This window comes from Neophocaena asiaeorientalis, unplaced genomic scaffold (genome assembly GCF_003031525.2).
Source record: "Neophocaena asiaeorientalis asiaeorientalis breed wild unplaced genomic scaffold, Neophocaena_asiaeorientalis_V1.1 scaffold183, whole genome shotgun sequence".
Lineage (NCBI taxonomy): Eukaryota > Metazoa > Chordata > Mammalia > Artiodactyla > Phocoenidae > Neophocaena > Neophocaena asiaeorientalis.
The window spans coordinates 4,141,004-4,158,094 of NW_020175199.1; the positions used below are offsets into that span (position 1 = coordinate 4,141,004).

At 37.1% G+C, this 17,091-nt stretch overlaps 2 protein-coding genes across 4 annotated transcripts in view; one reads left to right on the top strand and one right to left on the bottom strand.

The window, feature by feature from the left end:
* The window catches only part of FAM13C (family with sequence similarity 13 member C), a 130,499-nt gene extending 114,601 nt beyond the window's left edge, over positions 1-15,898 (top strand). For 2 of the 3 annotated variants that reach the window (XM_024765238.1, XM_024765240.1), the window contains exons 11-14: positions 7,884-7,979; positions 9,306-9,505; positions 11,043-11,144; positions 14,305-15,898. In XM_024765238.1, the coding sequence (XP_024621006.1) occupies positions 7,884-7,979; positions 9,306-9,505; positions 11,043-11,144; positions 14,305-14,428 (522 nt within the window). In that variant the 3' untranslated portion in view covers positions 14,429-15,898. The remainder of the gene's footprint in view (positions 1-7,883; positions 7,980-9,305; positions 9,506-11,042; positions 11,145-14,304) is intronic. The other variant, XM_024765239.1, reaches the window with a different exon arrangement.
* The window catches only part of PHYHIPL (phytanoyl-CoA 2-hydroxylase interacting protein like), a 99,270-nt gene continuing 97,879 nt past the window's right edge, over positions 15,701-17,091 (bottom strand). The window contains exon 5 of the mRNA XM_024765241.1: positions 15,701-16,963. Within this exon, the coding sequence (XP_024621009.1) occupies positions 16,429-16,963 (535 nt within the window). The 3' untranslated portion in view covers positions 15,701-16,428. The remainder of the gene's footprint in view (positions 16,964-17,091) is intronic.

The window sequence follows — 17,091 nt, forward strand, 5'->3', positions numbered from 1 at the left end:
GAGTAAATGTTGGCAGAGTGAATGGGTATATGAAAGAACAAACGAGCATGTTTGACTTGGAAATGAAGTCTTCTTGAGGAGAATGCTGGCTTCACCTGTTCTATTGTACATTATCTAGTCTTGATCATAAGGTGGCAACATGTACCAGATCCCAAAAGGCTTACCATATGCCCCTGGACTAGTCCTTTACGCGTGATCTACAAGTAGAAATGGGCCCTTGGCTACCTCTGTCTTTATGAAATACCTTTAAACTTAAAAATAACCATTATATGTTGTGACTAGTGGTTTTCATCCACTCGGCCAACCTGTCCCCTCCTCCCACCCTCAAATATTCTAGACTTTGTGATAGTCAGTGGATAAGTGGATAACTAACTTCTCTCTCTCTCTCTCTCTCTCTCTCTCTCTCTGTGTGTGTGTGTGTGTGTGTGTGTGTATAAACACATACACACACATAGTCAGGCACATCTGTGGTTTTCCATCCTTCAGTGCTTCTGATGGTCTTTCCTGTATTTTATAGTTACTTTGACTACGTCTATAAAAGCAGCTTGGTCAACACCCAAGTCCTAATTCTGTGTTCTACTCAGTTGACTAAGGAGTGAGGGGTGAGTTGGGACTGGTATAATAAGCTTAGAGCAGGACTCAGTCCTTGAACAAGACACTTTCTAATCATACACACTTGGCAAGTGAACTAATTCTGATATTCAACTTCCTCATCTATCAAATACAGATAATACCTATTTATATAATTATTGTGACAATAAAAGGAGATGCCTGGTGACCAGTGGGCAATCATTCATTTGCAAAAAGACTTGAGTGCCTACTATGTGTTGTGAACTATGATCCATGCTGGATATAAAAAATAAACAAGATAGAGAAGTGATGTGGGTTACCGCCTTCACAGAGCTCATGTTTTTCTGGGAGTTGGGATACAACAAGAAATAACTCAATAGACAAAATCATTAAAGTTTTGTATAAGTACTGTGCAAAGAAACAAATGATATGATAGAAAATAATGAGTATGGATGGCTTCTATTTTATATAGGGTGATTAGGAAGGCCAATAAGATGACATTTAATGCAGAAGAATCAGCAGGCGAAGAGAGCAGCAAAGAGCCTTCTAGACGGAACTGCAAGTATGAAGGCCTTTGAAGGGAGAGCTTGTTTGTAGTTGGAGTTCTCAGGTCTGAGGGCTGGAGCACAGGATGGCATGTGATGAAGTCAGAAAAGATAGGGCACATAACACAGGACCTTTTAGGCCACTGAAAGGATTGGGAAGCTGTTGAATGGTTGTAAGTGTGAAAGTGACATGGTGTGATTTACACTTTAAAGATCTTTTTGATTGCTGTATGGGGAATTAATCATAGGGGAAAAGAGTGGAAAAGGGAAGATGAAATGGGTGGCTTGGACTAGTATGGTAGCCTTGGAGATGGAAAGAAGTAGACACATTCAAAGTATATTTTGGATATAGAATCAAAAGGATGTGCTGAATCGTTGGATGGTAGGAAGTGAAGGAAAGGAAGATGGATCCATTTACTGAGATGGGGAAAAACTAGAGGAGAAGCAGATTGAGGGTGAGAGTGAAAACTCAGGAGGTCTGTTTTGGACATGTTTGTTTTAAGATCTTTCAGGAATAGGGTGACCGACCATCCCAGGTTTCCCTAGACTTTCTAACTTTAGCACTGAAAATTCCATGGCCCACCAAAAGCCTCAGTCCTGGGAAAACTGGGATGGTCAGTCACCCTCCTGAGGTATTCAAGTCAAATAAAAACATGTAAATGAAAATCTGAAGGTCAGAGAAAAACTCTGAGTTCTTTAGAAGTCATCTTTATTTAAACGGAAATTTATTTCTGTTATTTTAAAAGAAATAGCCATTAAACTGTTTAGTGTCAGAAGCCCCTTCAAATAAACCTATCTTTGCAGTAGGCTAAATTGAGGCCCTTTAAATAGAGAGCATCTGCAGTAGAACATGTACGTCTCAATATCTAAAGCTGCAGTATTGTTCCTGGGAGCGCTTAACACAGCAGACCATGAAGTGGCTAGGCAGCTATTAGGTGGTTCCTAAGGGGGAGTCCAGAAGCCACAGAAGAAGCAAAGGGAGGATTGAAAATTTCCACAATAGTATTATTCCTGGCTCCTCAGTGAGCTTATTCACATTTGAGATTATCTCCTTAAGTCCCAATTCTTTAAACTCAAATTGATGGATGATTTTCATCTGGAGTCTTTGCTCTACTGCTTCAAATGCATTAAATATTAAGCTTCCAAGATGAAGTTATTTCTTTTCTAGAGAGACCTTCGTTATGACTCCTCTTGAAATTTTTGCATTTGGTGTTTAGTCAGAGCTCATACTAAAGCTGATAAACCCTACAGCATTGCCTTGTCAGTTCAGATACTGCTACCGAGTAATTTTCTTCCTCCATCATCTATGGATGATTTTTGGAGATAATCACTTTTCGGTCACAGGGCATCCGTTGAGCACTGGAAATGAATGAATCAACCCTAGGTCTGATTGTGGTGCTTATTTATGTCCTTTTCTTTTGAAAATCCTGAATTGGTACTGGCATACATCCCCTTTTTATTGTCCTTTCCAGGAACTATAGGTGGAGTCAGGTGCACAGCACAGGTTACCAACTGGATGAGTAACGGCAGTTACTTCTTCTGGCCCTTCATTAACTGCAGCATCTTTGAGGAGAAAAGCAGATTTTTTTAAACATCTTTATTGGAATATAATTGCTTTACAATGATGTGTTTCTGCTTTGTAACAAAGTGAATCAGCTATATGTATACATATATCCCCATATCCCATCCCTCTTGCGTCTCCCTCCCACCCTCTCTATCCCACCCTCTAGGTGGTCACAAAGCACTGAGCTTATCTCCCTGTGCTATGCAGCTGCTTCCCACTAGCTATCTATTTTACAGTTTGGTAGTATATGTAAGTCAATGCCACTCTCACTTCATCCCAGCTTACCCTTCTCCCTCCCCGTGTCCTCAAGTCCATTCTCTACGTCTGTGTCTTTATTCCTGTCCTGCCCCTAGATTCTTCAGAACAATTTGTTTGTTTGTTTTTAGATTCCATATACATGTGTTAGCATATGGTATTTATTTTTCTCTTTCTCACTTACTTCACTCTGTATGACAGTCTGTAGGTCCATCCACCTCACTACAAATAACTCAGTTTCATTTCGCTTCATGGCTGAGTAATATTCCATTGTATATACGTGCCACATCTTCTTTATTCATTCACCTGTCGATGGACACTTAGGTTGCTTCCATGTCCTGGCTCTTGTAAATAGCACTGCAGTGAACGTTGTGGTACATGACTCTTTTTGAATTATGGTTTTCTCAGGGGATATGTCCAGTAGTGGGATTGCTGGGTTGTATGGTAGTCCTATTTTTAAGTTTTTTAAGGGAACTCCATACTGCTTTTCATTTCTAATTCTATTGATTTGAATCTTCTCCCTTTTTTTCTTGATGAGCCTGGCTAATTGTTTATCAATTTCGTTTGTCTTCTCAAAGAACCAGCTTTTAGTTTTATTGATATTTGCTATCGTTTCCTTCATTTCTTTTTCATTTATTTCTGATCGATCTGATCTTTATGATTTCTTTCCTTCTGCTAACTTTGGGGGTTTTTTTGTTCTTCTTTCTCTAATTGCTTTAGGTGTAAGTTTAGGCTGTTTGAGATGTTTCTTGTTTCTTGAGGTGGGATTGTATTGCTATAAACTTCCCTCTTAGTACTGCTTTTGCTGCATCCCATGGGTTTTGGGTCGTTGTGTAGAAAAGCAGATTTTTAAAAAACATAATAATTCATTTTATATTTTTTAAATCAAGTAAAAATTTGATAACTGATTAGTTGTGCATTGGAGAGAGGGAAGACTTACAGGTAAAATGCACCAAAAGGAAGATCCCGTCAAGTTCTTCTACTTACCTTTTAACAAAAATTTAATTTTCTGACTAGGTAATACTTTCTCACATAGTTCAAAAAATATAAAAGGTTACACATTAAAAAGACTCCTTCCCACCCCATCTGCCAGCTCCAGTTCTGAGGTCTCCCACTCTAAGCAGGTGTAACTATTGCTATGAATGTTTTAGGTGTCCTTTTGGAGTTTCTATATAAAGCATATACAAGAAAGTGTCAATACACATTCTTAATTTGCCCCTTTTGAAAAAATGTAGCAGGCTACATAATTACGTATCCTTTTTTCACTTTGCATATTCTAGATAGCTTTTTATATCAAGACATAGAGTGCTTCTCAATTTTTTTATCTTTAAAATGTATGCTTTGATAGCACCATGGTATTCCTTTATTAGTAATTTACAACATTGATAGTAACCTCAAATCAACTAGTTTGATAGCTTAAATAACATTTAGTATGCCTGTCTCTGTGCCAGGGACATTTACATAAGATAATTAAAAATCCTCATTCTGCATATTAAGAATTTGCACATTAAGAATCTAAGGTTCAGAGATTCCATAATATTCCAAATTAAAAATAGTGTGTAATTCTTGAAGCCAGTTATCTGAACTCATGACCTCTGTTTTCAAGGCCAATATTAATTGGCAGTATGCTTAGAAATCTGAATTGACCAAGCCATTCTCTTCAGCAGTTGCTTTGTATGATTATGTTCATTATTGACTTCCCATGTTGTTGGGCTGACTGGTTAGTTCAAGCTGTCAGACTTGTTCCACATACACTTTCTCCCTCAGTGAGGGGCTGGGGAGACTTAGACAGAGGGAAAGTTTGGCAAGACTTGAGTCCCTAAAGCTAAAGAGTAATAGATTCTCATCACTCATTGTCCAGAGAGGAGAATGTCAGTTTTACCTCCCTCTCAAGGAGAGAGCTTGTTTATGGTGATGGTTCGACTGATTTTTATGTTTCCATGGTTTACTGTGAAAGAATACATGGGACCAGTGCCATGGGGAGAACGGATAACAAGCATGGTGGTAAAAGCACTTAAGCTGTGGCAGTTTTTTCCCCAGACAACTTTCTGACCAGGGCCTAGAAAGAAATAACACTTGGGCTGACCACTCAGCAGTGGTTCTGCTTGGAAAGCCAGCTTGTTTGGGGGGTACTATTCCAGATCTTGATAATTCGAGTAACCTACGGGATAGGGGGCCAGGAGTTTTTCATGACGGAATTGTCAAGCTGTCAACAAAGTATATCAAATTTTGTTCTATGCACAGTCCCTTCCTGCTCAACCTCCTTTAAGTTACATTTCTTCTGACGCCATATAAAATGGAGGAGCAGGAAGTAGGGATAATTAGCTTTGGGGTTTACCTCCTTATATTTATCTTTAAAATCTGACAACCCATTCATGCGCTGGATATCTCTCTCTGGCTCTTTCAGGTTATTCAACACAGTCCTTGTTTTCTCCATTTAAATAAAAATCATAAGTTAGATACTACTAACATACCATAGTCAGCCACCAATTTGCAGAATTAGGGAGGACAGATGCATTTCAGAAACAGAGCCACTGAATTAAGAGGAGAGAATGGTCTGATTCTTAGTAGAAAGTGGCTGAGGAATAGCAAAGTCTAATGTATTTCTGCCCCTTAGATTTGAGGTTCCTATCCTGCAGAGCCTACATCTTGACTCATTTTCCACCATGAAGATTGACATTGCAGGCCTCATAATAGCTGGTGTCCATAGGCCCCTGAGTAGAAGACAGCTCCTGGCACATAATCTCACCACTAACCCTTCTTCTTCAGGCAGCATGCCTTCCTGTGCACATATATTTGAAGAGAAGCACTTATGGCATTGAAGTCCTGTACTTACGGCCATTGAACCCTCACATCTGTCTTTGGGGATTACTTTAATAATGATCCTAAAAGTAAAATCATAGAATCATGAGAGTGAAAGATGAGTGCCATACATTGTACCTGTACCCCGACTTTTATCTAGCATCTGTGGAAGGAACTTTTCTGTAATGGCATTCATCATTCTAACTTGCTTTTTGGTCACTCTTTTCTTTTTCTCCTTTAAGACTAAATTTAGCTTTTCTAGAATCCAGACAATATAGTAAAAATAAATAAAACCAAAAATATCAAACTGTAATAGAGATGCCAATAATAGTTGAATGCATCATTTTCTGAAGAGCTTTCTATGGAATATAAGTCCCATTAAGATACTGAATAAAAAACATTATTTCAGTATTTTCTGAACTTAGAGATTTCTTTTTCTTTGTCACCTATTAAAATCCCATGGAATACATGAAAGAATGTTTTATTTTCTGTGTAAAAATGTGTCATGACTAAGAAAATGTATAAGGAATGATTGAGCTAGAAAATGAAAGGCTCTTGGGGTTACTTAACCAATACTTAAAATGCTCTACAGAGAGAGAAAAATTATACTACTTTTGCATATAAAGCTGGGTTGTTAGATGGGTAGTAGGAAAGGGGATACATTGGGTACTGTGAGAATTCGAAGAAATATGTGATATAATTTATTTGGGAAGACAAGACTGAAACACAGAAAACAGTTAAGGCCCAGACAGTGAGACACAGAGAAGTTCAGAGAAAAGGAAGATCAATATGGGCCAGACACTTAGGTTGCTTCCATCTCCTGGCTATTGTAAATAGAGCTGCAATGAACATTTTGGTACTTGACTCTTTTTGAATTATGGTTTTCTCAGGGTATATGCCCAGTAGTGGGATTGCTGGGTCATATGGTAGTCCTATTTTTAGTTTTCTAAGGAACCTCCATACTGTTTTCCATAGTGGCTGTATCAATTTACATTCCCACCAGCAGTGCAAGTGTTCCCTTTTCTCCACACCCTCTCCAGCATTTATTGTTTCTAGATTTTTTGATGCTGGCCATTCTGACTGGTGTGAGATGATATCTCATTGTAGTTTTGATTTGCATTTCTCTAATTATTAATGATGTTGAGCATTCTTTCATGTGTTCGTTGGCAATCTGGATATGTTCTTTGGAGAAATGTCTATTTAGATCTTCTGCTCATTTTTGGATTGGCTTGTTTTTTTGTTATTGAGCTGCCTGAGCTGCTTGTAAATTTTGGAGATGAATCCTTTGTCAGTTGCTTCATTTGCAAATATTTTCTCCCATTCTGAGGGTTGTCTTTTCGTCTTGTTTATGGTTTCCTTTGCTGTGCAAAAGCTTTGAAGTTTCATTAGGTCCCATTTGTTTATTTTTATTATCTCCGTTTCTCTAGGAGGTGGGTCAAAAAGGATCTTGCTGTGATTTATGGCATAGAGTGTTCTGCCTATGTTTTCCTCTAAGAGTTTGATAGTTTCTGGCCTTACATTTAGGTCTTTAATCCATTTTGAGCTTATTTTTGTGTATGGTGTTAGGGAGTGTTCTAATCTCATACTTTTACATGTAGCTGTCCAGTTTTCCCAGCACCACTTATTGAAGAGGCTGTCTTTTCTCCACTGTATATTCCTGCCTCCTTTATCAAAGATAAGGTGACCATATGTGTGTGGGTTTATCTCTGGGCTTTCTATCCTGTTAAATTGATCTATATTTGTTTTTGTGCAAGTACCTTACTGTCTTGATTACTGTAGCTTTGTAAACAAAATTGAGTTATTTGTAGTGAGGTGGATGGACCTAGAGAACCCATTGGTTTTTTAAGAATGAAGAAGTAATTAAAAAACAGGGTCCTTACCATTTAAACATTGAGGAGTCCTTCAGTAAGCTTTAAAAACGTATTTCTAAACTTGGACCTATCCTTTAAGAAACTTTCCTAGAAGAAAATTGGCGTGTGCTTCATACAGTGTCTTATAAATGACTTACCTTTTTAAAATTACTGTTGCATTTTAGTATTGTAATCCCTTAGAGGCTTCAAAACTTTTTTTTTTTTTGGACTGCTAAAAACATTGATGTATTTTCATTCTTGTTTGAGAAAGGAACAATAACTATTCATGTTTTCCAGGTAACTAAGCAAGACAAGAACCTCATAAAGCCTCTTTATGACAGATACAGAATTATCAAGCAAATATTGTCCACGCCTTCCCTTATTCCAACAATTGTAAGTCGGGATGTTTGCATTAACTAGAAATCTGTCCTTGTGCTTTGTATTGATGTTTAGTTAGGGAGGCAGCACCATGAGAGTTATAAAGGAGCCTTCTTTGCAGTATATGCTGCTAACAAGGCCAGTTGTTATTTCACAAAGTAGAAACGTGGTCTCCCTGAACTCCAATACTATACTTAACAGTGGCTGATAAATAAAACTATTGTGAAACAGGAATAGATAGCAATTCTATTTTTGAAGCCAGTTATTACACTTGCTTTCATTGCTTGGGTGAGGAGAACAACTGATGGATTTTAGTTTGGCATTACCTAATTTACAACAACACAGCTAGACAGAACAGAGCTGTTCTAGTCTGTGTGTTGTTAATTTTTCTCCTTTAATAAGAATATTGATAGTATGTTCCTTGATATAATGCAGCATTTGTTTTTGGTACCATTTGACCATCTCTGTGCAAGATATAAGTAGATTTATTTCAATAGAAAATATGAATACTGAAACTGAGTTAGACTACTTTTAATAAAGAATGATTTATGGGAATACAGAACTTGAAAAGCACCACACATCCTACTCCATCAATATTAGAACAGTCACTTGCTCAAGATATCAATATTAAAAGAAATATTAACAAATTCAAATTTAAGTATACTCTAGTATATTTATATTTCCACAACTCTAAAGACAAAGACGATAGTGATTCATACTCTTTGAAATTTTCCAATTAAGGAAGCATAATTTAAAATAGGGTATGATTTTCAGATTTCCTTGCAAGAAAATCTTTTGGTTGTGATAAGCATTACCTGAACAGGTTAAGCAGTAACTCAGTTTTGTTTTGGCCTTCATAGAGCTCTTCCCTGAATTTGTCAGTTATCTGGGTATTCTCTGTATCTGAAAGTGGCCCACACCAGGACCGGATTTGGGGTATTTCTGGATGACAAAAGAAGTCTGTGGTCCATCTCATCCTAACCCATATAACTGTTAAGAAGCTGGGGCCCAGAAGGCCTGGGTGAAAGGGAAGAATTACTAGGCAATGCAGCCCAGATCGGAACATATCCTAGATGTCTGTGCCTGCTTTGGCCCAGCAGAGAGATCTGAGCTTGGTGAGCATTTTAGCCCAGGATGGGTGCTTCTTCGCTCATTAACTTCTGCAAGTTTTTTGATGCAACTGAGCAAGAGTTCCTCTTGGTTGCTTTCTTCTTGGTTCTCAGTAGGCACAGGGATCATCTACTGTTTTCATTGTGTTTATTTATGGTTCCCCTTCCTGGTTTTGCTTCCTCAAGAGGCACTTAGCATTTTGTAACTTTATTTAATTCTTCCTATGATAAGCAGGAGGAAGAAGACTCTGATGAAGACTGTCCACAGGGAAGCCAACAACTGTCTTTGCCAAACCCAGCATCCCACCTTCCTACTGGTGACCACCTCACCTACGCTAATGAGACTGAGCCTGTTAGGCTCCTGCTACCAGATGAAAAGAAAGAAATCAAACAACCAGCTCTCTCCATGTCCAATTTACATGAGGCCACCATGTGAGTGTGACTCCTCAGTGTGGAGTCTCCTTTAACTCCTTCTGGTCTGGGGGACATTGTATGTCCATACACACAAAATGCAGAAGAGCTATTACACGCACTAAAAACTGCTGTCCAGCAGAAAGCATAATCTGGTTATCCTTTTAACAGGAAAACTGAGACGACAAAGCCATGAGGAACCAAGGATCCCAATAAGATCCCAAGGATGTCATAAATGCTAATGGTCCATTTGCTACACTTGCGTATCTTTTCAGCAGGGTCTGGCACCAATCTAATGCTTGGCAGTGTGTAAAGCAGAGCTGGCATTTGAAAATGCTGGACCAAAAGGAATTGGGATCCTGTGCTGGGTCAGCAGTTGTCAGGGCCTTTATCTTAGTCTGTTCTATTTAGATAAAATGGTTTCTCCAGACTGGGACTTTAGTCAATGAGCTGACCTTCTTCTCCTAATGGCCACTCAGTCAGGAGCCATTTGGATTTTCATTCGTAGTAGTATTGTTGTTTTTATCATTATTCAGTAGCTGGCACTCCTCTTGATCATTTGGCCTTCTTTGGTTTGTATATTACAGGCCAGATCATGAGATTTTCTTTAACATGTAGAATAGTGTGGTGAGTATATGCCCCAAGATAGGGATGGAGTCCCCATAAATATGAGGCAAGACCAAGCACTAGGCTGCAAGCTGAGATTTTCGTGTGCATATATCAGCTGGCACCCCAATTTCAGCCCAGAGAAGAGTGACCTGTTTGGCGGCAGAACATCAATCCTTCCTTCTTCCCTCCCCTTCCTCCTCTTTCCCTCCCTCCCTGGCTCCCTCTCTCCTTTTCTTCTTCCCTCCTTTTCTTCTCTTTCTTTCTTGGTTGGTTGGCTGGCTGGCTGGCTGTTCTAAAGCAGCTGTTCTTAACTTCTTGGGGGGTGTTGGACTTTTTTGAAAGCAATGGAATTTTTTACTTTTTAGAAAATGCCCATATATCATTTCAGGGAGTTCACAAACTTTCTGGAACCAGACACAAGTTCCCCAGATAAAAATTCCTGCTCTGAAGTATATGACTTTTCTCTCTTGTCTTAGAATGAAGTGAGTAGAATCTGTGACGTAATTATAGCTTTCTCTGGGTCTTTGTTTCATTCCTAAGGGTTTTGCCATTCCCCCTATACTCTAGGTTAAGGGTAGAATTTTCTTTCAAATCTCTCCCTTTTGTGCCTCTTATGTTTAGTCTGTCACCAAATACTGATGAGTATTCCTCCAAAATGTCTGTCTCTCCCTCATGTATTCATGTGGCCTTTACCCTCACCACTTATTATAATGGACTCAGTCTGCTTGCCCCCTGTCTGCCCTTTCCATTTTCCTAGGACATTATTTTCATCAAGTAATGTTCTCAGTGATGTGCTCCCCTATGGTCACGCTCTACATGTGTCATATTTATTCAGAAGACACACTTTTAGGCAGAACACTTCCGTATCATAATATGCTTTTGCTAAATCGGTAACTGCTCATGATGAGCTCTCAGTTATGCCAGAGCATATATCTTTTACCTGATACAGGCCTGTACTTCTTGACCATCTCCGAGAAACTAGGGCTGACAAGAAGAGACTTCGGAAAGCCTTAAGAGAATTTGAGGAACAGTTTTTTAAACAAACAGGAAGGTAAGTGTGGGCAGAGATATTTTTTAAGCTAATATTTCCTAGAGAACTGCTGTTAAGAGTGAGCTGCAATTTTTTCAGGAACAGTGACTTTATGTAAGACATAAATAATTTCCAAAGTGACTTAGACCCAGGATTTGTCTAATGCAACATTTGGGTAGTATCATTATTGGGTATGTTTTATGGGAGGCTGTAACTATCAAGTATGAGACAGCAAAGCTTTAAAACATAAAAGATGAACTCCCCAAATCCCTAACTTTGCATAATAAATCTCATTACAATTGAATGTACCTAAACCTTTAAAAAAAACTATAATATTTAATGTTTCAGCCCATATAACTTCTTTGTTCTTGGTTACTTAGTTCTACAGGTTACTCCCTGCTTTATTAAATAATTCTTCATTTGCTTTAAATATATTCTTTAAGCTTCAGGATCTGCCCTTAATTATTTTATTTCAGGATTTGGTCAAGAGTTCATTCCTATTCTTTCTATCCCTTAACTAAATGTTTAGCTATATCCTCTCTTTTTCTGTGTCAACCCAGTCTCACTATGCACTCCATTAGTTTCTCCTAAATTTTGGTGTATTGTGAACAAAATTATATATTTGCATATATATAAAATCATGAGAAAAGGATTATTAATCTAGTTCTGGGAGAGACAGAGACAAGCCAATTAGCTATCCTGAGCCTGTTTCCACAGTTGTAAGAGGAAATAATTAGAGTTCCTGGGATAACTTTGGGAAGCTATAGTTGTTGTGTGGGACGTCAGTCTTTAAAAAAATTTTAAAGGGTGTAACTTTGCCAAAGTCACGGAGTTATTAGGGTGACAGAGGTAGGAGTCTGTGATACACTGGCTCCTCAGTATTCTTCTCCATCTAGGTATCTGCCTTTCTTGAATCGCTTTGATTTCAGCAGCCTGAGGGCTGCCCTGATGGAGAAGAGACTGTTTTCTAAAAGCGTCCTGAAAGTTTGGTCTACTCACCTCTTAGTAACTTTCTATTTCAGTCTTCCAGGGCTGTTCACTAGGACTGGACCTCTCAAACATTTTGCATTTAGCAAGTACAGATGTAACCCACCTAGTTTTCTAGTGGAATCTTCAAGTTGACTGTTATAAGTCCAAGTTACTTACCTTTCTGCTGATGTTATCTAGTGAGAAATGTTACACGGTTGTTAAATTTAGAATATAAAACATAATTTCTTGTTTTCTTTTTCCATTTCCATTTTTTCCTTTACAAAATTTCCATACAACTTTTACATTTTTTTTAACCTATCTGAACCCAGAAATTTACTTTAAAGAGTTTGAGAACTTCCCAGTATGTTAACTAGTCCTGCCAAATGGGTCTGCAATGGTACTTGGCATGCCTTTGATATACAGGGAAGTTAGTTATGTTATGTGTATAGCATTCTAATGCACCAGTGAGTCCTAAACTCACTTCAGATATGCCTAATACTTGATTGAGGTTATATGCCCTCTTGTGGTAATACACTTAAACTAAATGCAGAAGTAGTGCTATATTACAAGTAAAATCAAATGGTTGAATGGCTAGGAAATATGGATCTTGTTTTCCTAAAATATTTCATTGGCAAGGGTTAACTGTACATAGCTAAAATAACCAGGCAAATGGATTACTAAAAATTTTAAGGTACTATAAGTGTTCTTGGTAATATTCATCGTGTGAGAAGCATAATTATCTAGATATGACATTAACAGTTATGAGCCAGGAACTGTGCTAAACACTTCAGTATGTTTTATATAATGAGAAAACTGCTTAAGGAAATACTTAGCAAAAATTTTCACTCTGGCCAATGAACTCTTGTTTATTAGCTAAAATGGAGTATGAAGGACCAGGGACAATTGCATAATGGCTTATACTATTTCCCTATAAATTAGAACATTTCTTCACTTAGATATGTTTACACAAATTAAGGTGGTATTTAGACACCCAGTTGATAAGTTTGGCTCAGAATATTGAAGGGAGGCAAAGCAATTATGTTAAATAATTGAGACAACATTTAAGAGGAACCCTGTCCAAAGATTTGTGTGCTGTTCTGAGTTCTGAACTAGAAATTTCAGGGCAGTATATGTAGTGTTAAAACACAAGTAGGTAACCGCATTCGTAGGCAATCTTTATAGATTAGCTGTTCTTTTATTTGGAAGTAATATAAATGTATCTTTATCAGTACTGGGAAAAGAGAAGGGGTATAGGTAAAATATTAAGTGTTTTCAGCCATACTAATATTGGAGAGTATCTGTATTTATATTCAGTGGCAATTGTGGTGACCTCACCTGTGTACCCACCCCTTGTATTTCAAAGTCATGGTTGGAAATATTTTAAAAGCAGTTGGCCATCTTTATTAACAAAGGAGGAAAGACCCTTCTGAGATCCTGAAGTAACTACTTTCCTTTAGAAAACATATCCTGGCAATGTATTTTTCTGGGAAGGCAATGGTTTTAACTCCAGATGCTATCCAATTATTCTTCAAAGTAAGTGTCAAGAACATCTGGTAGTTAGAAGTCGTATGTATAAAACTACGTGCATCATCATATGCCTAGTCTTAGTACAAACAGTGTGCAAAGAGAACCACTGAAATTTAGACTCAAATTCCTTAAAACAACTCAGCGATTTTTCTACTATACATTAGCAGAGTTAGCTATTATAATTACAGGAAAACTTAGAAATATTTCATGTTTGTAAGGTTAACCACTTAGTTTCTTCTCCTATTACCATAAATTTATAAGTTATTTCTGTTAATGTAATTTCTGTTGTATCTTTAGGTTAATATTTTAAAATGCAACTATCACTGTAAGGGCTGAACATTCTACACAGGCATGGATCATGGGAGAACGACTAGATAAGAATGCCTTGAGGGTTCTGGTTTTTATTTCCCTCGGAACTTTTCACTTGCCCCAACGTTATATGTTTATGTGCTGGATATATTTGCAAAACACTTAAAATATTTAACTTCTCAGAGTACGGTTACATTGAAACCTAGTAACATGTGGAAGAGGGAGTGAATGAAGGTAAAAGGGAAGGGAAAAAAAGACATGATGAAAAAATCAAGTGGAAACTGCTACCCTGTACTTTTCTCATGTAAGAGTTAGAAAAGGATTTTTAATGACTTGGTTCATTATTAACTAATGGACGATATTTTCTTCTTTGCAGAAGTCCACAGAGGGAAGATAGGATACCAATGGCAGATGAGTACTACGAATACAAGCATATAAAAGCCAAACTGAGACTATTAGAGGTCCTCATCAGCAAGCAAGATGTGGCCAAAACTATTTGAGGTTCAGGAAATGTTTGTGATCACTTTGACCCAAGATAAGTCAAGTTTATTTTCTTCTGCCGTTCTTGCTAAGTAGTTATGACAAATGAAAATTGAAGCACTTTAGTGTATTAGCTGTTTTTAAGAATGGATGGCAAGTGTAATTATAAATGAGTAGAAGGGATTAAAAAGGGAGGAGATAAAACAAGGAACAGTATAATTGGAAAATAAAATTCAGCCTTCTCCAGGCCAGGGAGAAAATGCACAGTCAATATAATTATTTCAGAAAACATCTATTTTATCAAATCTAAATAACACAAAGCATCCACCTGTTAAATGGGCTACTGGTTAAGAAAGTCTACTTAGTGTCCAAAGATTGCTTATATTGACATATGGAAAAGAGCATAATTTTAACAAATCAGTAAGAGGAAGAAAAGAAACTTTATTTTATGTAGGAAGGAATACAGCTAGTAAGAATGTAATTTATTTGAAACTTCTAATAGATTTTTAAGTGATAAAAAAAAAATCTACTACCTTGTTCCTTAAATCTGCTAGGCTTTCAGCACCCTAAAATAGACGAGAATGTGTCACTGATAATTTTTTATTTCTATATAAAAATAGCACATTATTTTATCTGTTACTTAAAATTTTACATTTCTGATTACCAAAGTTCATTCTGATAGCATGTACTTTGTGAATTATCTTTGTCTATATAACAGATGTTTATATTAAAATAAAATATTGTATTAAAATTTGAAAATAGGTATTTTGGATAGATGTGTCTGTAGTATATAATCTAATGTGATCATAGTTATGATTGCTAATCTTTGTTTACTATAAGATTATATAACTATTTTTCCATTGGAAATTTTTTTTTTTAATGTTCCAAGGTCTATACTTTGTGAAGTCAGAAAACTTTCCCATGAACTATATAGTTGTTCTCCATTCTGTATAAAATGGAAGGTTTAGAAATTGTTGCTATGACACCTTGGGAAAGAAGCCAGGATATTTTATTTGCTTCATCCACTTTAGCGTGTGCAGTTTTGTACTAAACCAATCACCTGTTTATTACTTTTGCTTTTGTAAAAAGAAGTAAGAGGTCCACATTTTCTCTTGTACCAACCATGTTTATATTTCTCTTTTCTGTAATGTTTAAGCATGGTGTTGAACACACTCAAAGTTTCACATAGTTTGGATGGGAAGAATATTGACTATTTCTGAAGCAGACTATTTCAGAGGCTTATTGTTTTGTTTTCTCTGTATTTACCTGATATTTTATAAATCAGAATAATGTCCTTCATAAATTTGTTTAATTAAAGTCATCTACTTGTAACAGAACAGATACACAACTATTTGAGGTTTACAAACTACATCTTTGATAAGGGAAATGGTTTCGTGACATGTATACAATTGCTATTAAAATGTAACTCTATATATTCTATAAGATTGTAAATATTTTATACAATACAAATAAAATATTTTTCTATTATATTTATTATGTTGAAACACAGTAGTTGTTTCCTGTTAGCTAATATAAATAACATAAATAACACTGTCAAACAACAAGTTGGAAGTGCTGACAATTCTAGGCTTCAAGATTTAATTCATGCTGCAATTACACCCTTTCATGCGGTTTGGAATAATCCCAATATTTGCTCAGTAGATTAAAATGAGTGCATATTTAAACACCATTTATAAGCCATTATTTTCCATTACTTTGTATTTTGCTAAAGCAGTTTATATAATTGGTTATGTTTGGCATAAAGGAAAAATTAAAACATTGCAGCATCTAGGCAACAGAGTGTCAGAAGGACAACTTTTAGGATATTTCAGCATTGAAAGGAGGGGGAAGGGTAGGGAATAGGAAACACTAAAACAGCTCTGAATGAAATTTGATAAGTGGCATTTGCTTTTGGTGAGAGCGGCATGTGCATGCTTCAGTGGAAGACATCTGGTGATGAAAATGGACAACAGAGGATCAATGCTCCTAAGGGAAGAAAGGGGACTAAGAAAAGTGGGCATTAACGTCCAACACTAATATTACAGGTTTTGCAGCTGGGATCTTTCTTTGCATTTGCAGTAGATAAACTCATAAGCTGATGACCAGTGATTTCTGCCACAGTGCCTAGAGAAAGATCCACAGGGTCAGTGTAAATGACTTCTAAAATGACATCCTGGGCATGGTGGTAAACCAGCATCCCATCTTCTTCTCTGCAGGTCAAAAATTTATTATCCTTGGAATTTAGTTGAGGAAGGCGCTGCTTACAAAATTCATCTCCTGGTGATCCCACAGGGGCAATGACAAGAATCACATAATGATAAGCAGTGTACATACAGTAGAAGTCCCCAAAGTATAAGTTAGTATTGGGGTTAAAAAGTTTTTCTGCTGTAATCTCAAACCTGTATCTTCCATAAGGTGAATCCTGGGGTGGCTTCCCAGTATTGAATTCAGTGCTGCAGCTGAAGAAGATGCCTTCCAATTTTCCACTGATAGGAGAGCCATGGCTACCACTGTTATCCTTGACAGAGGGCTGCATAGCATTCCCATGATGTTCCCTGCAAGAGAAAATAAATGGTCACTGCTTGGTATGACAGTGGTAAAGCTACTGATTTACAGAGTTTAATGGTGATAGGCCTAAAGGTCAACTGTCTACTATTAAAAGCCTGAGTGCTCATCCATCCTA